A 24,861-nucleotide genomic window follows, 5' to 3' on the forward strand; every position below is an offset into this window, starting at 1 on the left:
CTCATAATAACTGAAGTGGATATTATTAGCAAGATTTTGTAGATGAGAAGGTTATGTCACTTGCCGTAGCTCACACAACTTAAGTAGAGGAGCTGGGATTTGAACTCAGGACTGACTTCAAAGCTCATGGTCACCTGACCAGGCAGTGGCACAGTGAATAGAGGATTGGCCTGGGACACTGAGGTCCCAGATTTGAAACCCCATGTTCACTGGCTTGAATGCAGGGTTGCCAGCTTGTGTGTGTGATCATCAACATGACCCCATGGTCACTGGCTTGAGACCAAAGGTCGTTGGCTTGAGCCCAAGGTCACTGGTTTGAGCAAGGAGTCATTGGCTCACATTGGCTCAGCTGAAGCCCCCTGGCCAAGCCATGTATGAGAAAACAAAGAACAACTAAAAAATGTCACAACTATGAGTTGATGCTTTTCATCTCTCTCCCTTCCTGTCTATCCCTATCTGTTCCCCTCTTTTGCTAAAAAAAAAAAAAAAAAAAAAAAAAAAATTAAAAAATTTAAAAAAAGAGCTCATGCTCTTTCAACCCAAAACATTAAAACTTGAAACAATATTTTTTTTTCTTTTTTTGCAAGAGAGAGAGAGAAAGAAAGAGAGAAAGAGACAGGAAGGGAGAGAGATGAGAAGCATCAACTCATAGTTGTGGCACTTTAGTTGTTCCTTAATTGTTTTCTCATATGTGCCTTGACTGGGGGGTTCCAGTTGAGCCAGTGACCCCTTGCTCAAGCCACTGACCTTCGGCTCAAGCCAGCAATCATGGGGTCATGTCTATGATCCCACACTCAAGTCAGCGACCCCGCGCTCAAGCAGGTAAGCCCGCACTCAAGCCAGCAACCTTGGGATTTCAAACTTGGGTCCTCAGTGTCCCAGGCCATTGTTTTATCCACTGTACCACCACCTGGTCAGGCAACAGTTGTTTCTTAATAACATAAAATATCCAGTCAGAGTTCAATTTTTTTTTTATCATGTGACACAGAGAGAGAGAGACAGAGACAGGGACAGACAGACAGGAAGAGAGAGAGATGAGAAGCATCAATTCTTCGTTGAAGCTCCTTAGTCTCCTTAGGTGTTCATTGATTGCTTTCTCATATGTGCCTTGACTGGAGGCTACAGCAGAATGAGTGACCCCTTGCTCAAGCTAGCGACCTTGGGCTCAAGCCAGCCACCATGAGGTCCTGTCTATGATCCCACGCTCAAGCCAGCGACCCTGCACTCAAGCTGGCGACCTCTGGGTTTTGAACCTGGGTCCTCTGCATCCCAGTCCACCGCTCTATCCACTGCGCCACTGCCTGGTCAGGCAGTGTTCAAATTTCTACTTCTCTCATAGATATCACTTTTTTATTTCTTGTAGGAGAGACAGAGAGAGTCAGAGAGAGGGACAGATAGGGACAGGCAGACAGGAAGGGAGAGAGATGAGAAACATCAATTCTTTGTTGCGGTTCCTTAGTTGTTCATTGTTTGATTTCTCGTATGTGCTTTGACTGGGGGGCTACAGCAGACCTAGTGACCCCTTGCTCAAACCAGTGACTTTGGTCTCAAGCTGGTGAGCTTTGCTCAAACCAGATGAGCTCGCGCTCAAGCTGGTGACCTCGGGGTCTTGAACCTGGGTCCTCCACATCCCAGTCCGATGCTCTATCCACTGAGCCACCGCCTGGTCAGGCATAGATATCACTTTTTATAGTTTGACCCATTAAGCAAATAAGATCCACACATTAGTTGATATTTCTTTTAAATCTTTTCATCTATAGTTAATATGGCTTTATAACAACATTTTTCTTATTTACTTTGCATTATTTGCTTTTGATAAGCTATATTTTTAGGGATAAATTTACTTTGACAAGGGATATAGGCTTGCCATTTGAAAATAAGATTTTTAATACTTACAAAGTGAAAATTTTTCACATTGAAATATACCCTGAGAATATATTCTGAGAATAATATATTGAAATATATTCTGAGAATAATTTTCTCAGAAACCTTCTATGCCATCCATGCAGAATCTTCAAGTTGGCAAAAAATTTCACTGGCCCATGCCTGACCTGTGGTGGCCCAGTGGATAAAGCGTCAACCTGGAAATGCTGAGGTCGCCGGTTTGAAACCCTGGGCTTGCCTGGTCAAGGCACATATGGGAGTTGATGCTTCCAGCTCCTGTCTCTCCTCTCCCTCTCTCCTCTCTCTCTCTCTCCCTCTCCTCTCTAAAAAAAAAAAAGATTGAATAAATAAAAAATAAATAAAAATTTAAAAAAAAAAAAATTTCACTGGCCCATATTTACCACTATCACAAATGTGATATGTGTGATCATTGGACCAAAAAAATCTTCCAGGTTTTTGTTATTTATATTTACAATATTTTCACAGTCTTTTTAAAATTTTTATTTAAATCTTGTGTCATTTGTTTTAGACTCTGGGTTCATGATGGAAATTTTTGTAATATTGATGAGGATAGTTTTATTGCAATAAAATTTAAATTTATAATTTAAATTGTTGATTAAACTATAGCTGTCAATAATTAACTTGTTTTACAAAAGGGGGAACTAAATAAAGTAAATCAATTTTCTCAATGTCATGAAATGGGATTGTCATCATATCTAAAGGGCAAAACTAATATTATTTAGACATCTGATCCATCATCTTTTAGATGTCTGATTACTGAAATGGTAAATGTTCCATGGCAAAGATTCCAGTGAGTTTTCTTTGCAACTTTAAGTGAAAAATTAAGTAGACAAAAAGTTCTTAAAGTAAGCCTGACTTGAAATATCAAAGGGATCTATGTCTTTTTAAAAATAAAAATAAGACTTTCCTCTGTTCTCCAATCATATTTGAGCCCCTTAAAAGAGCTCTTTCATTTATGTCTCTTCTACATTAAAGTAATAAATATTTGGATTATGTTCTATCTTCCCTATGTTTCATTCTTTTTTAATGAACATAATTCATGAAGTTGACAGTGGGCCAATAAGAAAATTTGGGTGGAAATGTGAGGTGAAAAGAATTACCATTAACACTGTCATAAATTTAAACTGCATTTTCTCACTGTTTACTATGTCTAGGTCGGTGTTTCCCAATGTGGGGCCCACGCCCACAGGGGGGCAATTCGATAGTTAAGGGGGACAATTTGAAAATGGACTCGACATGACTTTAACTCTTTCGCCCTGGGCCATTTAAATGCAATGCTAGATATCGGTGCCAAATTTAACAAAAAATGCAATTCGTAAATAATTATTAAGTATAATTTTGTTTGATGAGACCAAAATATCAACTGGGTGATTGGCGTCGTCAAGTAAACTTCGTCCTGGGTTCACCGCGGAGCGTGCTGTCTGGCGCGGGGAACCCCGGACATTTTAAAAACTTGCTAAACGCAGTTATTCTCACCTAATTGGCCCATCGCAACTTCTGTAGTGTTTCACATCATTCAGTTGGTGTTAATTTGAAATAAGTGTCAGTCAAAACTGTTGTAAAAGCTCGTTGATTTAATAAATATACATATATATATTGTATAGATATAATTGGTAAGTATTTGATTTTATTTTTATCAATATTAAACTCTTTATTAAGTACTTCTTGCATCAGGGCTAGAAAGCACTAATATTTTATAAATATTATTGGGGCTATAATAGTGCATGCACGACAGTTTTAATTTTAGAAGCATAACTTTCCAGAAAATTTTGTCAAGTGGAAAAAATATAGATACCTTTTGATTTGCGGTAATAGTGTAGTAAATGTGTTATATACATTTAAATAAATATGAATTTTTAGTATACGTTTACTCTATGCCACATTGAATATATTTTAACACATATTTTAATATTAGTTTTTAATTGATCTTATTTTTATTTCTTATAGCCCATAGTAAAATGAGTGGTGCAAGCAAGAAAAAAACTCGTCAATATTCGGAGGAATATTTAAAATTTGGGTTCATACCCGCTGTTCACGATGAGCGGATTCCTTTTTGTCTTTTATGCCAGCAATGCTTGACCAATGAATCAATGAAACGAGGTCATCTTGAGGCGCATTTGAAGGCGAAACATAGTGCTCATATTAATTCAGATTTGAGCTACTTTAAAACTTTAAAGAAAAATTTTGAAAAAAGAACATTAAAGTCTCTATTTACTGCTCATACTTCAACTAATAATCGTGTTCTTGAGGCTAGTTATCAAATTTCTTTATTCATCACTAAAACTGGAGAAAATCACACTATAGGAGAGAATTTAATAAAACCGTCAATATCAGCATTTCTTAAAACGGTTCTTGAAAAAGATGACAAAGATGTAAAAGCTATGCCACTCAGTGACAATACTATTAACAGAAGAATAGATAAAATGAGTGAGGATATTGAAAAACAACTTATTGAAAAGCTGAAAACAAGAAAAGTCTCCTTGCAAATGGATGAATCAACTTTGAGAGACAGTGAGGCAGTATTGATAACTTACGTAAGATATATTGATAAAGGACATTTTGCTGAAGAAATGTTGTTCTGTAAAAGATTAGAAAGCACCACTACCTCCAAAGATATATATATAATAAGCTAAAAAACTACTTAGATGTCAATGATATACCAATGAAAAATATAACATCTTGTGCTGCAGATGGTGCTCCCAATATGATGGGCAAGAAAAATGGCTGCTTAAAATTGATGAAAGATGCGAATCCAGAAATGATTCTTGTGCATTGTGTTATTCATAGGGAAAACTTGGTAGCTAAAAACATTTCGCCTGTTCTGAATGAAGTATTACATACAGTAATAAAGTGTGTTAATGCTATTAAAGCTAGTGCCAAATGTGAGCGTCTTTTCAAGCTATTTTGTGAAGAACAAAATGAAGACCATGTGAGACTTTTACTTCATACTGAAGTAAGATGGCTATCTAAAGGAAACTGTTTGAAAAGATTTATGGAACTGTTTGATACTCTTAGTGATTTTTTTAAGCGACAAACCTGAAATGAAGTATCTGTTAACAATAGATGGTAAAGCATTTGTGAGTTATTTAGCCGATATCTTTGAAAAACTAAATATATTAAATAAGCAACTTCAAGGAACAAATAAAACTCTTGTCGATGCAAAAGCAAAGATATTTGGTTTCATTACCAATTTTGAGTTATGTCAGAAACATATTAACAACAAAAACTTTAAACAGTTTCATTGGCTCCAAAAATGTGAAGTAACTGATACTGCTTTACTTGTTATTGTCAATCATTTGAATATTCTATCGGCTGATTTAAAAGAAAGATTTTCTGATTTAAAACAAATTGATTTCCCAACATGGATGATGCAGCCAATGTTAGTGGATTTGTCTGATATATCAAATATGCAGTATCAAGAAGAACTCGCAGAATTGCAAAATGATGAGTCAGTTAAAGCTTTATTTAATATCAAAGGAGCGATGGCATGGCTTTGTGAGGAAACAGAAATCAAATACCCAAATTCAACCAAATGTGCAAGAAAACTATTGCTACCGTTTCCATCTTCATTTTTAGCTGAATGTGGATTTAGTGCTGTAAATGATTTACTGGTAAAAAAAAGAAATTGGCTGGATATAACACAATGTGGAGACTTGAGACTAAAGCTAACCAAATTGGAACCTAATATAAAATCTCTGTGCAGCAAGCATCAAGCGCAAGGATCACACTAAATTAAAATAATAAATTAATATAGAAAAATCTGTATTAAAATTATTTGGAATTTAAATTTGTTTTTCATTATATGTTTTGAAATTTTACTTACTGTGTTTTGTTAACAATTTCATAGTGATTTCTTCCTAGAACCTATCATTTATGTTTATTAAGTGAACAAATCAATTTTTTAATGTTAAAAATTATGTATGTTAGCCCTGGCCGGTTGGCTCAGCGGTAGAGCGTCGGCCTAGCGTGCGGAGGACCCGGGTTCGATTCCCGGCCAGGGCACACAGGAGAAGCGCCCATTTGCTTCTCCACCCCTCCGCCGTGCTTTCCTCTCTGTCTCTCTCTTCCCCTCCCGCAGCCAAGGCTCCATTGGAGCAGAGATGGCCCGGGCGCTGGGGATGGCTCTGTGGCCTCTGCCTCAGGCGCTAGAGTGGCTCTGGTCGCAATATGGCGACGCCCAGGATGGGCAGAGCATCGCCCCCTGGTGGGCAGAGCGTCGCCCCTGGTGGGCGTGCCGGGTGGATCCCAGTCGGGTGCATGCGGGAGTCTGTCTGACTGTCTCTCCCCGTTTCCAGCTTCAGAAAAATGAAAAAATGAAAAGAAAAAAAAAAATTATGTATGTTACATAGGGGGGGACATAAAAATTTTAGGTTAAGGTGGGGCATGGCACAAAAAAGGTTGGGAAACACTGGTCTAGGTACTATGTTAGGGCTTACACATATTACTATGAGTCCTCATAACAATGCTGCATTGAAACAATAAGATACAGTCATGAAGAGTATGGGCTCCGGATCTACTGAGTACAGGGTTTCTTATAGGGTGATAACCATGTTCTGAAATTAATAGTGGTGAGGTTATACAACTCTGTGACTATATTAAAAACCACTGATACGTACTTTAAAAGGGTGCATTTTATGGTATATGAATTACATCTCAATATATATATATATGCTTTAGAATTAGACTGAGCAAGTCAGAATCCTTGAGAGGCACAACCATGAATAAGTCTCTTAACCTCTCTGTGCCTTAGTATCCAAATCTGTGGATAGAAATATTAACAGCACCTATTTCATGGGGAGTGTTCTGAGGGTTCAAAAAGATAAAGCATGTAAAGGACAGCACAGTGTCTGGTGCGTCCCTGTTTTATACATAAGAAAGCTGAGGATCAGGGAAATTAAACAATGTGCTAAGATCAAATGACTTTTAGCTAAACAGTATACATAGGTTCTGAGCCTGGGTCTGTCAAGCCTCAACATCCTTGCTCTTTCTACCATGCTTGTTTCTTCTCCAGAACAGGGGTAAGACTCTCCCTAGTACTACTCAATATCACTCCTTCAGCACATTAAACCTGGAATTGAATGGAAAATCTGGGATTGATAAGGAAAACTTTGCCTGCAATCCTTCATGTCTGGGCAAGCATCTTTCTTTAAAGGTTACTCTTTCAGCATATTGTACTGAACCATCACCATAAACAGATGTATGCTACTAAAAGGGCTTTATAAATAAGGGATTTAAAAAAATAATTAAGGACCATTTTCTTTCTAGGCACCAGACTCTGGTTTAGTTTAAATATTCTGAAGAATACAAGTGTGTATTTAGTGTGCAGAGTTAATAAAATTCATCCCATCATATTCCCACACGGAGAATCCTGCCATAGATAAAAATGCTAGGAAAGTTTGGGACCATTACTTCTCTCTTTCTCACTCCCTCCCCAATACTAACTAGTCGTCCAGGGCTTTTAAAATTCTTCTGTCATCAGGCTTCTTACTTACATATTCCTATTCTTTTCATAATCCTAAATTGTCCTATAGAAACTTATATAAACCTGTTACTCCTCCCACCTACTCTACCAGTTTCTGAAGCACACAGTGAAATAAGACCTGATATAAAGGCAAGGTCGAAGACTCTCCCTCTGCCCACTACCCAAAAGAATGTTTTAGGAGGAGAAGGAAGGTTGTGGCCAAGACACACAGCTTTGGGTTTTTCTACTTGATCTTTCCTCACATTTACTTCCAAATAAGCAAGGACTTTGCTACACATATTCAACCATTGTCAAGAAGCCAATAGTTTTCTGTTCTAAATAAACTCCTGTCCATTGTTTTTCTGGCTGCTCAACCTCTGCCCGCTTTCTGAGAAGAAGGCTATGTAGAAGTTGCTCTATGCTGGAAGATGACTGCAATGCTGCTATTATAAGAATCTGGTAAGATGTGCTCTTTGTGTTTTTAGCCCCAGATAGTCTCTTGTGTTAAGCTCCAAATTTATCTTCTCTTCTCAACATATTATTACACCACATCTCTGACAAGAATTCTTTATTTCTCCTTTAAGTAATTAATTCTACCCTCACAGTTCCATGTGTTTCTGCCAGTTCACATTCATGTCTGCCCCTGTGGGTTTTGGTTAATGTCTGTTAAAACCTGTACTGTAGGGCCATTCCCTGAATAGCATATTTAACACTTTACAAAATAAACTGCTACTTTATTACATATAATTCTCTATTTTCAATCTATGTTTCAGCCATAAGTGCTATAGGTCAGTGAGATATACAGTAACAACACATCACGCTATTTAAAATACTATAAATAGCATGACTTTAACTTATAAGAATAAGAAGCTTTAAAAATATAATGTTTTTATTTGTTAAAATTGGCTTTTTAAAAATACTTGAAACACATAAAAACAACGTATGAGCTAAGAAAATTAAAATTTTAGTAAAACTAGTATCATCATCCAGTTTAAATTTCTTTTAAGGCATTACTGCTCCATGAAATGGGATATAGTGACAGTATTAAGAGTAAAAAAATAAAATTAAAAGTATAGGAAAAGTTTACAATTGGTTAAAAAGTTATAGAACAAAATAGTTCATAAAGTAGTTGTAAATTCAAACTAATACTCTCTGTGATTATCTGAGAAAATGAAAATCTTCATTTCTAATGCTAATTAACCTTCAAAATGATGTTTCTGACATTCTCCACATGAGTACTGAAAAGAAAGAATGCATATGCTTTAAAGATACCCTCTCAAACTGTTTGAATTCAGAAAAAAATTCTAATTTTGAACCTTTTAAAAATGTGTTCTAATCCTGTCCTTAATCTTGCACACAGCTGTCTGTTGTACTTTTTAGAATCATGCCAGATGCTGGGTTCATCAAGCAAAAGCAGGAAAACAATGGTTTGAAAGTAATTAGAAGCACTGAGGCTGCAGTGAGGCTCATATTAAAATGTGATAACACTGTTCTAGTGGGAATTTCAACACTGCTCCATTTCTGACATTTCTCTTCTGCCAGACAGGCAGGCTGTGTGGAAGAGCACTATGATCGAGGGGGTAACATACTAAAATTTATTTCTGGAGCAAATGAAGGATTAGCTGAGTTGGAGTCATCCCAAGGTTTTTATTATGGACTTGGCCACCATTTTATATGAATGCTAGTAGATTCTGTTGACATCTAACAAAGCTCAAGGAATAAAAGCATATTATAGTTTCAGTTCTATAAAATAATCTAGCACCAACCCACTGAGAAAGATGAAGCATCAGAGCCTCTTGTTGCTAAAAAGCAGGGCAGGAGGTGCCCAGCAGGAGGAAGGTTAATTAAACACCCACTAACTTTCCTCAGAAATGGCTAATGCCACTCTATGGAAAAGCTTGTTTAGAAGAGACAAAAGCTAACAATACCATCTCCACATTCTTAGTGTGAAACCATAAATGGTCACAGTACTCACCTTGGGGCTGAAAATCCCAATTGTATCTGAAATACAAGGAAAAGAATGAAGATAAATCAAACCTCTATTTCTCAGTATGGGTTGGCATATGGTCGCTACAGCACCCAATCTAAAAAGCTTGCTAAATAGTCAATAACTAGCCAAAGCCACCACCCACTTTGATAAAAACCAACGGGTTGTCCCTCAGATTTGAAAGATTCTCAAAGGCTTAAAAGTGGCATTTAATTCACTGTAACTCCTTAGATAACTTTGACCATGTTGCTGCAAGTGTTCTAAGAGGTTTGCTAACTATGGTCCAGGGTTTCTCAGGAGCTCTACAGGCTTTGAGCAGGACAATTCTTTGTTGTGACAACCTGTCTTGTATATTACAGGACAATCACCGTAACTGGCCCTGGGCATCAAATGCCAGTGGCACCTTCAGTTTTTATAACAACCAAAACATTGTCCCCAACACAGCCTTAAACACTTCTAGGCTTAACTTTATTATCATTATTATTATTATTATTATTACTATTTTGAAAGAGAGGGAAAGGTGATCTTAGGGAGACAGAAAGAGAAGCACCAACTCGTTCCACTTAGTTGTGCACCAGTTGATTGCTTCTCATATGTGCCCTGACCGGGGCTCAAACTGGTGACCTCAGGGATAGAGCTGGCACGCTCAGGTTCAAGCTGGTGACTTGGGCACTCTGGGACAATGCTCTATCCACTGTGCCACTGGCCAGGACTAGGCATAAATTCTTAACTGTACAGGTAAAGCATGAACAACTGACTCAAGGTCATCTAACATTTTAGCATCTGAGCCAAGCTTGGGGCTCTTTAACTCTGTCATCTCCTTTTTTATTTTGGGAAATGACTGGCAAAACTGACAACCCTTAAAGTCTTAAAACTAATGAAATGGCAGTTGTGGGAAGAATCATTTGTAAGTCGCTTATTTGGAATCTAAATTGCAACCCTTCCCTCCCACCCTCCCCAACAGAAACAATGTTATATATGGCGACTACCCGCAAAAGTCCATTGTATTTCGGATTCCATTTCCGCCTGCCTTCACAGGAACCTTACATTATTTCTATATTGATTTTCTCCTGTATATATTCAACCTCTTCCTCTCAACTTGGCCCCTTCCATCAGCATTTATGCTAATATAAAAATTAGGCAAACCCTCCCCCACCTGCTTCGTACCCCTCCATCTGCTGTCCTCTTTCCCTTTCCTTTTGCATCACAGCAAAAGTTTCAAATGTGTTGTCTATAGTTTCTCTCTTTATTTCTTCACATTTTACTCACTCCTCAACATATTCCAGTCTTGCTGACAATCACCAGGCGTTAATTCTTGCTGTGGATGTAGCGACCCCTGTGCCACTAAATAGAATGAATAATTTTCTATCCTCATCTTGACCTCTCAGGAGTGTATATGTGCACATGGGCATTATTTCGCTGGCTAGAGTCACAGCTCTTATCACATTCCTAAAAGAATCCATAACCCAGAAAAAGATGAACAAAAGGGCAATATATAGGTAAGAATGGTGTATCTTCTAGTTACATACATGACTAAAATAATATGTGGCTACTTTAGGGAGAAATATCAGCCTAGTGCAGAGGTCGGGAACCTTTTTGGTGGAGAGAGCTATGAACGCCACATATTTTAAAATGTAATTCCGTGAGAGCCATACAACGACCCATGCACATTACGCATTATCCAATAATAATTTGGTGTTGTACCGGAGGACAGCTGTGATTGGCTCCACTCACCCGCAACCATGAACATGAGCAATAGGAAATGAATGGATTGTAATACATGAGAATGTTTTATATTTTTAACGTTATTTTTTTTTATTAAAGATTTATCTGCGAGCCAGATGCAGCCATCAAAAAAGCCACATCTGGCTCGCAAGCCATAGGTTTCCGACCCCTGACCTAGTGAATATCTAGATTATTTCTTAACAAGATAAAAATGCAGAAAACAGAGAGGAAGGAGATAAATGGGGAGGATGTTGCCATAATCCAAAAATGAATCTGTGGGGAAATTATCAGAGATGAGGAAGAGAAGGTGAACAAGAAACCTCACAATTGGCTTTTCTTTTTCCTTTCCTCTCTCAGAACAGTTCTGGACATCGAGCAGGTGAAGGGAAGTGTAAGATACTTGGGTTAGATTGCAGGGAAACTCAGGAAAGCCTTGACATCTGCAGTGGGAAAGGGGAGAGAACAGGAGGAGGAAGGGGTGGAAAATGTGAGGATACAACAGCTGGGAAGGCGCATGTGAACGTAGAGACATGCAAACGGGAACTGGCTGTAACTTAAGTTGTATGTATTTGTATGATGGCATGTTGGGTAGGTCTCCACGCAGCAGACAATGCAGCTCCACACTGTACTTGGCCACTGTAAAGAGTTTTCCATAAAACTCCTTTTTGTAAAATATAGCAAATCAAGCTAATCATCAAAGGGCTGAGCAATTGGACATCTCTTACTATTTTCTATCTTGTTTGAGGCACTGCCCTACCCCTGATTCCAATCATTACCTAATCTCTAATTCAATATAAATAGAAAGTCAGGTGGGAGCACATGCAGTGTGTGTATGTGTGTGTGCACTCCTTTACAAAAATCTTAATGATGGCAACAGCAGGAACTTTGCTAACCAACATTGTTCTCATGTATTACCCAGGAAAAAAACCTAGCCATGCAGCAGCAGTTAAAAGGCCAACTCTTGGCACATTGTTAAGTAGGTAAAATATGTAATGATTTCCGCCTCTTCTTTTGTCCTCTCTCCCCCACAAGCCCCACTCAAACTCACACACACTTTTTCAGTTCCCTTCGCTACCTACTATAATGTGCCCCTGGTCTTCTGGTTTCTCTGTTTAAAAAGTTGTTAGAAGTTCACATATATTAAGAGTATTGCTTCTGCCAATAGTAGCTGTGTCTTAAGAAAGCTGATTATGAAGAAAGATTAGATTTAACAGTATTAAATAAAGTAGCAGGTCTATCTTGCTGTTAAATAGCAGAATCTGCTTTATTCTCAGTGATACTGTAAATAAATATTTCTGTCATCAAAAATTGTTTGTAGAACCTACATGAGATGACATGAAGTAGAATGTTAGTTACCTTCTTTTTCAGAAGGTATACCACTATCTTGATACCCTACCTTTCTCCCCCCTCTTCTTACTTTAAGTATTAATTAGTAACAATCTTAAAGAAAGACTATATACACACACATACACACACACACACACACACACACACACACACACACACACACACACCTCTTTATCCCATAGCTCACAGAGGATACTTCTAAAAGGCAAGGCCAAAAGGTGAGAAACCTCAGCCCTCACTGGAGAGCGCCATGGATTATTCTCTTCTGGACACACTTAAGGTCTTGATCTTGTCTTGTTAAACATATCCTATGGGTGGCCTTCATCACATGCTCTGGAAAGATGATTCCACACTAGAGAATTACACACTCTTTAGGAGGCATTTAATCAAACCCTGACATCATCTTCTAATCCTTATCCTTCACTTTAAAAACAATTATCAAAAAAAATAAAAAATAAAAAAATAAACAATTATCCCTTAGCCAGAGACTCCAACAAGTCTATAACCAGAAAGTTTGAACCAAAATGCAAAGTACATAATGGAAATATATGAAAGGAAACACACACACATACAGTTGTGTTTATCCTTAAAGCCTCTGAGAATTTCATATCAGGCCTGTGCAGATAGATTACAAACACTTCTTTAATCTTCTCTTTGAAGCTTCAGCTTTAATATGCAAGGCGAAGCTATCACTCCTCTGCAATATCCATACTCAGCATCATCAGGTCCATGCAAATGAGACTTGAAACTGGAAAAAGGTGAGTACAGAATGAGCAGTGAGAACTGCTGAAACCATATTAATGATGATTATTTTCACATTCGGTCATAATAAACACATCTTTTCTTGTAATTCCAAAAATGAAAATGGAAGAAGAAAAGTTCACAACATTAAGTCTGCTCCACAAAATAGTCTTGAAAATTTAGGGTTACATTACATGCAAGGCAAAGTTTGCAATATATGTTTTTAAATTAAAGAGGTTTTGATTGAATTTTATTTAATTAATTTATTTGTATTATTAAGGTATAGTTGACATTACAGTATTATATTAGTTTCAGGTGTACAACACAGTGTCTTGACATTTACATACGTATTTTAAGAAGTGACTACCATGATAAGTAGAGTAGCCGTTTGTCACCTTACAAAGTTATTACAATATTCTCGACTCTATTCCCTGGGCTCTTCATTATATCCTCATGGCATATTTTATAGCTGGAAGATTGTACTTTTCAAGCCCCTTCAACTTTTTCACCCTTCCCCATATACCTTTAATTGAACTTTAGTTTAAGGAAAGGTACACAAATAAATGGAACCCACTGTATTGAGGGAATCTTGATGAACAGCAGCTACTGTGATAGTAGTAATAATAATGATAGTAACAATGTTAAGATATTTTGAACATATTGTTGGACACTGTTCTAAGCACTCCTATTAACTCACTTCCCCCCAACTCTAACTCTATTATTATGCCCATTTTATGAATGAGGAAACCAAGGCATCAAGAGGTGAGATAACTTGCCTATGATTAAAGAGCTAGTAAATGAGGCAGACAAGTTTCCAATCCTAGCCACTAGCTCCAGAACAGGCACTTTAATAAGTTAAGGAATAGGTGGTGGCGCAGTGGATAGAGCGTCAGACTGGGATGCAGAGGACCCAGGTTCGAGACCCTGAAGTCGCCAGCTTGAGCGCGGGCTCATCTGGTTTGAGCAAAAATTCACCAGCTTGGACCCAAGGTCGCTGGCTCAAGCAAGGGGTTACTCGGTCTTGCTGAAGGCCCGCAGTCAAGGCACATATGAGAAACCAATCAATGAACAACTAAGGTGTCACAATGCGCAAGGAAAAACTAATGATTGATGCTTCTCATCTCTCCGTTTCTGTCTGTCTGTCCCTGTCTATTCCTCACTCTGACTCTGTCTCTGTAAAAAAATAAAATTAAATAAAAATTTTAAAAAAGAGGAAAAAAAAGGAATACCTGTAATACTATCCTCATATTATTGGAAGTGTCTAGAAAAGAAAAGTAATTCCATTTCCTAACTATAGTAGAACAATTATCACATTAAGTACTCAATGTAGGCATTGTGCAACGCATATATTTTATATGTATTATTTTATTTTATTTTCATCACAGCCATATGATGTCAGTACTATTATTATCCCCATTTTATAGATGAGAAAACTGAGACTCAGGATGGTCAAACAAATTGACTAACATCATTTGGCTATTAAGTGGCAGAACCAAGATTTGCACCCAGGTTTGCTTGCTTCCAGAGCACAAGTTCTAAATTCCATATTAACTGCTTTTCAATTGGCTGTAATATAATATTAAGTGAAAGTATAATTGCTTTGTCAGACAGCCTACTATCAGAGAGTCGATAGATAAGAGGTCTTTAACTTGGAGTTAGTTCATAGCTGAGCTTTGGGAGGTAAATCAACTCCCTAAAATTGTAAATGAAAAGTAATACATTTCCTTTCCCCTTGAAAAAGAGTTCAAACACTTCATTAGGTTTCCAAAAAATATCATTAACTCTCTCCCTCCAAAATGAGAAAACCTTCTGGGTTAGATGAATAAGGTTATAACAACCTTATAAAACCAGCTATCCAGAAAGGCTGACATCTGTAATGTTATAAATCTAGAACATCTAGATGAAAATGTTTTTGCAACTAAGATATTAAAAGAGTTATTTTACCTGTGACTTATGGAAATTTAAAGCTGATCATATATTCCCTGAAACCTGGTAAACAAAATGAAATTTCTCCTTGCTGACTTAAGAATGTCTAAGTTTAAGGTTCAGTTTTTATATCTAAAGAGTGGTACCTTCTAAGTGGATAGGCTGTCTGTGATACTCAATGTCCAGGAACATCTTCTTTTTCCCTCTTGACCATCTCTGTTCTCTGCTAATGGCTGTTTCCACCAGACTGAAAAGACTAACATGAAGAATTATTCTGGCATTAGAAATGGAATCTTAGAATTCAAATGGATATCTGGTTGAGCAGTGCTTCAATGGCAAATTGATAAGGCTAGGAAAGCCCTTGCATTTGACCATAAGCAGTGAGCCACATCATATAGACTGATTTATGCCCAAGGAAGTGGGCTTTCTGAACAATGCTAATAGTCTGCACACTATAGATATTTCCTATAACCTTTTTTCTCACTTGATTTCAAATTCTCTTTCTACCAATATTCCATCCAGTACCTTGCAGAAGGACTGGGCAATTGGCAAAGGGTATGGTCAATGATACCCAGGAACAGAAATGTGAAAAGAGCACCATCTGCTGGAAGTCTCTGTGGAGGCAGCAGAGGCCTGGGACCCAAGAGTTGGGGTGCCAGCCTTCGAAACAGTCGGGCAGGAATAGGAAGGTCCCTGGAGGGGAGCTGGTGCGCTCTAGCCCCAGTTCCTTCAACCCATTAAAAGTATAAGATCTAGTGCCTGCCTACAAGAAGCTTACAATCTAGTCTAAATTATGTGATACTTACACATGAAGAGATGCCAATCTAAGAAAATAAAATTTAAAAATAAAAACAATACCACTACCCACTAGACTTGTCTATAACACTATCACTACATATCACTACCCTGCTATGGTCAATCAAATGTCCACTCTGGATACTAACAGTAAGAAATGTGGGAGCACTTCTTGCCTAGCCAGGGATTATGCTCTTTCACTGAACTCTGGCAACCTCCATTCTCACGTTCCAGCCTCAGGACTACAAATTGCAGTTGTATGTCTACATACTCCTTATACTCTCTGCACGGAATAGGCAGCCAAATATAAAACTCAATGAACTATTTTTTAAAATGCTAGCCAGGTTCATTGTGGCACAATAAAAGAGCCTGAATGTCAGGTCAGAGTTTACATTTTTTTTTCTTTCTATAGATAAAAGGGAGCAACTAAAGGAATGATGGGTTTCTTTGCTTGTTTTTAAGGATAGGGAATGATCTCTCCTATGATAAATCCAGCAGAAATGTGCAGCCTAGCTGGGAGGGAGAAAAGCCGGGAGGTAGTTTAGGGAGCTACTGAAGAGCAAGAGAAGAAACAAGAGATTTGATAAGAGACTTGGAGGCAGGCCAGGAAAGAGCATCAAGACATAAGTCAGAGGCCCTGGCTGGTTGGCTCAGTGGTAGAGTGTCAGCCTGGCGTGCAGGAGTCCCGGGTTCGATTCCCGGCCAGGGCACACAGGAGAAGCGCCCATCTGCTTCTCTACCCTTCCCCCTCTCCTTCCTCTCTGTCTCTCTCTTCCCCTCCCACAGCCAAGGCTCCATTGGAGCAAAGTTGGCCCAGGCACTGAGGATGGCTCTGTGGCCTCTGCCTCAGGCACTAGAGTGGCTCTGGTTGCAACAGAGCGACGCCCCAGATGGGCGGAGCATCGCCCCCTGGTGGGCATGCCAGCTGGATCCCGGTCGGGCGCATGCGGGAGTCTGTCTGACTGCCTCCTCGTTTCCAGCTTCGGAAAAAAAAAAAAAAAAAAAAAAAAAAAAAAAAAAAAAGACATAAGTCAGAGATACCCTTTGGTTCCAAACCTGTATATTGAAGAAAATAAGCCTGCACTCACATACAGAGAACTCCAGCTGATACCATATTTTAAGCTGAATTATCTTTGGCTTTTGCCCTGCCATTTTTGTCACTGTTGATTCTTGGAACCTAATCTTGTTTTTGTTTGTTTGTTTGTTGCTTGTTTCAGGTGAATAGCTACTATTGGATCACAGAGATTCCTAATTATATGATTAGGAAATAACAGATAACTGTATGACTCTGTGAGTGTGGGCTGCATGCTCATTGAATTTTACATCTGGAAGGACATTGAAGGTCATTTCATCCATCTCCTCACTTTACAGGTGAGAATAATAAAGCATAGAGAGATTATGTGAATGCACCATAGAAGTTTAAAAGTCCGCACTGTGGAGGTGCCACAGTGTATCTTGTGCAGAATCAGGGGCAGGTTTGAAAACGTGATATTCATTTTAAAATTCTTTTAATAGTTTACTTGTTATGAACATGGTCACATTATTCACCTGAGATCAAAAGCTACAGACAAAAAAAAAATTTTAAGCTGGCCTGGTTCTTAGAGCTCCTCTAGGCAAGGTGGATTTCTCAACATTAACACGCCCACATACCCTCTATATGTCAAGTTATGAAGACTGCATCCATTCTCTCAAACACTGATAAATCTTCATTCTTTGCCAGCTACTCTATGAGAGACTGAAAGTACAGAAAGCACAGTGAGCCAGTTCGGCTGGAATGGTCAAATTGTGCAGTGATGTGATTAGCCCAAAACACACACAAAGTAAAATTTGAGGCCCGGAGAACTGACGTCTGGCTAACGCCAGAACCTGTCTTACTGCCTGCAGATAAGGGTTACTAAGGGAGGACCTGGGATCAGCTAGAAGAAGATGCCTGGCAGGGATGGGGGTGGGGGTCACAGAGAGGCCAGGCTCAGGATGTAGAAGGAGGCCATGCCCATCAGAGCAGGTGGCAGAAGCCCAAAGCAGACATGTTTGAGGAGGCGGCAGGGCTGGATTCCCAGTGGGTTCCAATCTGAAAGCTCTCTTTCATCTTGTGAGGTAAGCTATGCTGTCATGCAAGAATAAAAGATGCTATAATAAAGACTATTATGGGTTTTTTGAAAAAGAAACACTGAGGAAAATTAGAAAGTTTGATCATATGGGGCATATAACTTCTAGGCATTATTTTTAAGGGTTCAGCTGGTTCTAGCCAGTTGGCTCAGTGGGTAGAGGATCAGCCTGGCATGTGGACGTCCTGGGCCCCAGTCAGGGCACACATGAGAAGCAACTATCTGCTTCTCTTCCCCTCTCCCTCCTACTTCTCTCTCTCTCCCCCCTCACAGCCAGTGACTTGATTGGTTTGAATGCTGACCCAGGTATTGAGGATAATTCAGTTGGTTGGAGTGTTAGCTTCAGGCACTAAGGATAGCCCGGTTGATTCAAGCATCGGCCCCAGATGGGGGTTGCCAGATGGGTCTTGGTTGGGGCACATGCGGGAGTCTATTGCTTCTCCTCTCACTTAAAAAAGGGGGGGGGGCTTCAACTGAGGTTGGAGACCAAGATTTACTGTGGTGGCAATCTAATTGTGTAATTTTGGTCCAACACTGATTAGCTGCCCAGGTATAAGAGCATAAAAGGTGGACAGTTGAATCGATCCAAGGTTAGGATTTTTCTAGGCTTGTGGAATGAAAAGACAAGAGAATAAGAGAAGACTAGAGGATCATGTCATGGATCTCAGTCTGGCCAGAAAAGAAACAAATTGCCAAAGACTTGACCATAATGTCTGCACATATTAAATACTTTCAACAATAAATTAAAGCATTCAAAAAACAGGAGATATCATTATTCTGCTCTTCTCTCTCAAGACTGTCCTTTATCCCACAAACCACAAACCTCCTACCCTCATGTTCCTGTTTCAATGGTTGTCATTCCATATACCCAATTGAAACTTAGATATTATCCCTTTACTTCTTTCTCTATTTCTTTGCATATCCAATCAATCAGCAAGATCCTTAGATCCTACTCCCTTAAAGTTGTTTTAACTTATCTCCTCCCATCTATAGGCACTGAACTCATTCACACCCTCAGAATGCCTCAGCTAGATCAATGTGATACATCCTATTGGTCCGTCTGCCATTTTGCTCCTCTCTGACCCATTCTCCTTAGTGATGATGGAGAAGGAAGTGCAGTGACCATGAGGAGCAAAGTCATTGCAGACAGGTCTGGGTGAGAGATCCAGATTCTCTATCTTCTGTCTGTGAGATGTTAACTACAGCTTAATTTCTTCATCTTTGAAATAGAAATAACAATCATACCTGCCTCCTATGGTTCTTGGGAGGGTTAACAAAATAATGCACGCAAGAACTGAGCACTAGTTCTGGCACCTGGCAGGGCTTCAATAAATATCAGCTGTTGTGTCATGAACACCATCATTATTCTTATGAGCTAAGATGCAAACCCAGTCTTATCATTCCCCTGCCAGAACCCCAGCCTTTAGGTCCTCCTCTGCTCTGCTGACACTCCTGCTGTTAAATGTCACTGCTCTCTCTGCCAGCACAGCTTTCCCTTTGTGCTCCGTCTTCTCCTAGGGAACCCTGATGGTCCTCTGAGACTCAGCTCAGTGTCCGGTGTGAGGTGCTCCCACAGCACATCTGTACACACCTCTCAGCAACACCTGTAACGTGGCACTACAATGTTCTTGTCTCTCTGTGTCACTGAGCCCTCAAGGGGCACTGGCACAAAGCTTATGCTCAATATAAATGTTTACTAAATAAGTAAATGAAGGGCTGTCTGAGTTCAGCATGAATGGAACACAGAGTGTATTTCAGGAGGGACAGATAGGAGACAAAGCTGGAGAGGCGGGCAAAAGGCAAGGCTCACCCAGCAATGCAGTGGGGTGTGGATTTTATCCCAAATAATATGGGGAGAAATACCTTCATTTTCCTCTAAATTACTCACACAAAGGCAAAATGGAAAAAAAGAAAGAAAATAAAAGAAAGGGAACAAAAGCAAGAAGAGAAAGATAAAAATAAGAAAGCTTTGTTAAATTAAAACCTTCATCCCAGTGAAGAATCTCCCTCCCCCCACCCCCAAAGAAAGGCTTCAAAGACTAGCCACAAGATGATCGGCAAAAATAGACTTCAAAAGACACGACTGAATACACATCACAGTGGCAAGAATCCAATATATAAATATAATCAATTTGTTTCCTCATTAAAAGCTTTCATGAAGAAAATGATTTAATACAAATGCAAAAGCTACTGACATAGATTAATTGAAAAATAACAACAGAATCCTAATTAAAGACATAATATTATTTCACTCATTCATACTACACCAAAATTTGAATAGATATATAAAAACAGAATCCAGAAAGCAGGCTTCTACAGGTAACTGTTCTAAGAGCTACAATGAATTATTGAATTTTCCAAAAAAAGTCCTACCTGTATATGCATTCTTTCCTCTAGTTAAGAATTGAGATGTATATAAAATCAGAAATCATTTAAAAATTATTTACAGTTTAGCCCTCAACTTGACTCCTTACCATACAAGAGTCTATACTAAAATATCATTCTTTCCCATTTATTTCATTGTACAATATCTATAGTAGTCATAGTTAAATTCTTACATGGAGGGACCCAATTATTCAAATCATAAAGAATGGAATGGACTTTCATCTAAAGGCCAATAACTATGTGACCAGTTCTATGGCTGTATCAATACAGGTTGGGGGTCACCAGCAGTTCAATTTCAATCAACAGGTCAATTCTAGAACTTACCTGACCCCTTGTGGGCCAAGGCTTTGGCTTCCGTCCCACCTCAAGGAGTTTCCTAGCATTAGAAATGTCTCCATATGTTGCCAGGCCAAAGGGAAGTACAAAAACATCAGGTCAAGGGAAGGACCAAGACCATATTCCCATCCTTCACTCTAGAAGCTAATTGGTTGAAATGTTGTTAGCTACTTGCCAGTAAAATGTTTCCTGTCAATTATCCCCAATTATATTGGGGGGCTCTCCTCACCATCCAAAACAGCAGCCTCTACTTACATTTCCCAGTGAAATCCTTCTTCCTTCCTCCCCTTTACTGTTAAAAATTTAGTTGGAAATCAAAGTAGCCTCTTACCTAAAAAAGGGGGATGTGGGAGGGTCTTCTGATAAAGATTTTTACATATATTGTCTTTTTTAACAATCACCTGGAGCCATTATTAAAACATGAATTCTGGCCCTGGCCGGTTGGCTCAGCAGTAGAGCGTCGGCCTGGCGTGCGGGGGACCCGGGTTCGATTCCCCGCCAGGGCACATAGGAGAAGCACACATTTGCTTCTCCACACCCCCCCCCCTCCTTCCTCTCTGTCTCTCTCTTCCCCTCCTGCAGCCAAGGCTCCATTGGAGCAAAGATGGCCCGGACGCTGGGGATGGCTCCTTGGCCTCTGCCCCAGGTGCTAGAGTGGCTCTGGTCGCGGCAGAGCGACACCCCCGGAGGGGCAGAGCATCGCCCCCTGGTGGGCAGAGCGTTGCCCCTGGTGGGCGTGCCGGGTGGATCCCAGTCGGGCGCATGCGGGAGTCTGTCTGACTGTCTCTCCCTGTTTCCAGCTTCAGAAAAATACAAAAAAAAAACCAAACAAAAAAAACACACATGAATTCTCAGGGTCCACCTAGACCTAGTAATTAGCATCTCCAGGATAGGGAGATACAGCCCCTGACACTGGCCCTGGCACATGGTCTATGTGTGATGAATGTTAGCTGTGACTGTTATTCTTAAGTTGCAGAGATAAGGCCTTTACTCTGCCTAAGGAAAAGGGTCCTATATTACTTTTATAACCCTCAATGTAGCAGCACTATGCATTGCTGATAATTGAGGTTCAACAAACTTATTTGGGTATTGAATTTCCTCAGCACATGTCAAAGACTAGCTGAACCAAAAAGTAGAAGGAAACCATTGAATAGAGTCAATGTATAAGACTGTACAATCAAGTCTCTTAAGCATCCAGGTAAATCTGTATTTTGAAAGATGATCCCAAATAAATCTCTAAATGGTGAAACTTCAGGTACATACAAATTGAAATCAAACATTTAAGACCTTCTAGAGAAGAAATCTGTGGGTAATGGGTTCCATGCTGGCTCTGAGTATCCATGAATCTGGCCACTCACTCAAAAAACAAGGATATGCCTGATGTGTCCTAAATGTCTTGATCATCTGGCATCATGCCCAACATGGAGTAAACAAATAACCAATGCATTTGTTAAGCAAATTAATGCTTCCAGTTTGTAGTCCTCACCCTACTCTTAGTTGATTCAATTTCTCTTTATGGCCAACATAAAAATCAATCATGGTGACTGATGTTTTGAGAAGGAGGAAATGAATGGTTTTCTCAAACACCATCACTTTGGAAAACCTAGTACCACAAATACAAATGTTTTACTAACATTATCTACACACAGAGTGTAGATAATCCTTTTCTAATAAAAGATTCATTCCGTGTCAGTTCAGGGTGGCTCAAAGGGATAATATCTAAGAAATGAAAGTTGTTTCCAGTCAGTGACACCTCATCTAATGAAGACCTTGAGAATAAACTTCCTTTATTTAAAAAAAAACAAAACATATTTTAAAACAATCATCATAAATTATTCAGAGGACTGCTGTATTTCATATGGCTCAAAACTAATTTTATTTGTGTGTGTGTTTAGTAAAACATCTCCAAATATATTTAGCTGTTCTTTGCACAGAAGTAACCCAAGGCTACCCCACAGAACTAAAACCTAAATCTTCTTTCCACATCTCTCCCCCTCAGTACCAACTCCTTCCCCACCTAGAAGCCGAGTCCTCTCCGGCTCTTACATCCTGCCCCTTTCTAAAACAGGAAAGGCTCTCTTATCAGTGACTTACGATTAAGTACATCTTCACTGTAGAGCATTAGAAAATGCAAGTAAACCAAGAGGAGAAATTAAAAATCACTCAAACAACTATCAAACTACTATTTGCTAGAGACTATTATCATTAACATTTTGGTGCTTTTTTCCAGGTGTTTTTCTCTGTAAGATTTTATATACAGATTTAATCTTCTTTTTTTTTTACACTTATAGTAAATCTTACTGCTCTACATCAATAAATCTTCTACACCTACAGCATGTATGATTAAACTATCTTTTTAAAGAAAGTTGACCCTTTCAACAGAATGGAGGAGCATTATAAACTGAAACAAGAAGAAACTTGAGGCAGAGAACCAGAAAAGGGAATTTTACAATGCTCTGCAAAAGACTTTATGAAGGCTAAAGTTTAGCCAGTGACAAAGGGAACAGAAAGGAGAAGACAGACTTAGGATGAAGGATCAATGTTGATGGTTGGGGAGTGAAGAGGGGTGTCAGGAATGACTGCTAGGATTCTGCCTTGGGAGACTGGGCACAGGGAAAGCATAATTAGACATAAGGGGAGAACATGATATAAACAATGAGTTCAATTCTGGAGACTCAATAAGTTAAGATTCTTCTGGCTATAAGGAACAGAAAACCTGAGTGACAGGAGCTTAAACAAGTAGAAGTTTATTTTTTCTTTAAAAGATGATTCCACAATTGATGCTGGGCCCAAAAATGGCATGAAGTACCTAAGTTCTTCCTATATTTCTGCTCTTACACCTTAAGACAGGGTACTGTCCTAAGATGTCTACTGCATTTCAACATATTTCTGTCTCCCAAGCATCATAAGACTGTGAGAGGCTATCGGAAGTCATCTCCTTATATCTTTGGCCAAAATTGCATCTTAAATAACCCCTAGCCCAACCACTGGCAAAGCACAATGGCTTTCAGATCACAATTCATCCCTAAGCTGATGGGGTTCTGTTGTCAAGAAAGAGTGGAGAGTGGCAGCAGGGTCTGCCCCAGCTTTGTGAAGTCTGAGGTATCTGTAGGACACCCAGAAGGAGCTACCCATTATGCTGTCTGGTGCCTTAGGAGAGAGAACTACAGTTGAGCAGTAGAACTGGGAGTCATCCATGTACAGAGGAAGTTGTGGAGTTGTGGACATGCATGCATTTGCCTATGAAGAATGTAGTGAGGAAAGAGGCAAGTCTGAGGGACAACAGTGTAGAAGGCAGTCAAGAAAAATGAGCTTAAGCAAGAGCCTTAGAAAAAAGAGTATAAACTCAAGGAAGAGTGAAATCAAGAGAGATTATCATCATGGGGATTAACAGAAGGAGAGTTTTCTTAACTTTTTGAGGATGAAGCCTGGACATTGTAATCTGGATGTGGCAAAGAGAGAAATACTTGATAGAAACAGAGCCTAGTTTATATGGGACTGAAGAGTAACCACAGAAGAGGAAACCAGAAATGCCTAGTCTATGCTTCTATTTCAAGGAGTTTGTCAAAAGAATTATAAATCAAACAAACAAAAAAACAGACCAAGCTCCTCCTTCATCATAATTAGACATGTCATCTGCAATCACTCTACTGAAGTCTACAAGAAGACTCCAAGTATCTTTTGGCATTGATGGTTTATAATGTTTCAATAAAAATTTATTCCATAAGTCTAAAAAGTTAAATCTTCCATTAAGGACTAAATTCCAAAATAGGCAATTTCTAGATCTAATCCTTTTTGTCCTGGATTCTTTGCAACAGTAAAAGTAAACTGGTAAAAATCCTTAAAAGAGAAAGACACATGGCAGTAGCTAGAGGGAATCACTGTGTAGGATATAATGTTTTTATTAATATTAGAAGAAATTTGAGTATATTTATGTGATGAATGGTGAGATGTAATAGAAAGGGGAAAAGTAAGTGTAAGGAAGAGAGGATGTCTGGGGGCGGTGCTGATAGCGGAATGATGGCAAGTGCGAGTCAGTGCTTCAGTCCTCAGATGGTGTGAGGAGAGACTCTGCACTCAACAGATGACACAGCAACAGAGAACTGTAAAGCCACATAGACAAATCTCAACAAGAGAGAGGTTTG

At 39.1% G+C, this 24,861-nt stretch overlaps 1 protein-coding gene across 1 annotated transcript in view; it reads right to left on the reverse strand.

Annotated features, from left to right (window-relative positions):
* SKAP1 (src kinase associated phosphoprotein 1) overlaps window positions 1–24,861 on the reverse strand; it is a 272,839-nt gene that overhangs the window by 217,108 nt on the left and 30,870 nt on the right. The window contains exon 3 of the mRNA XM_066255487.1: window positions 9,342–9,367. Coding sequence (XP_066111584.1) covers window positions 9,342–9,367 — 26 coding nt within the window. The remainder of the gene's footprint in view (window positions 1–9,341; window positions 9,368–24,861) is intronic.

The sequence above is a fragment of the Saccopteryx bilineata genome, chromosome 2, assembly GCF_036850765.1.
Source record: "Saccopteryx bilineata isolate mSacBil1 chromosome 2, mSacBil1_pri_phased_curated, whole genome shotgun sequence".
NCBI classification, from domain to species: domain Eukaryota; kingdom Metazoa; phylum Chordata; class Mammalia; order Chiroptera; family Emballonuridae; genus Saccopteryx; species Saccopteryx bilineata.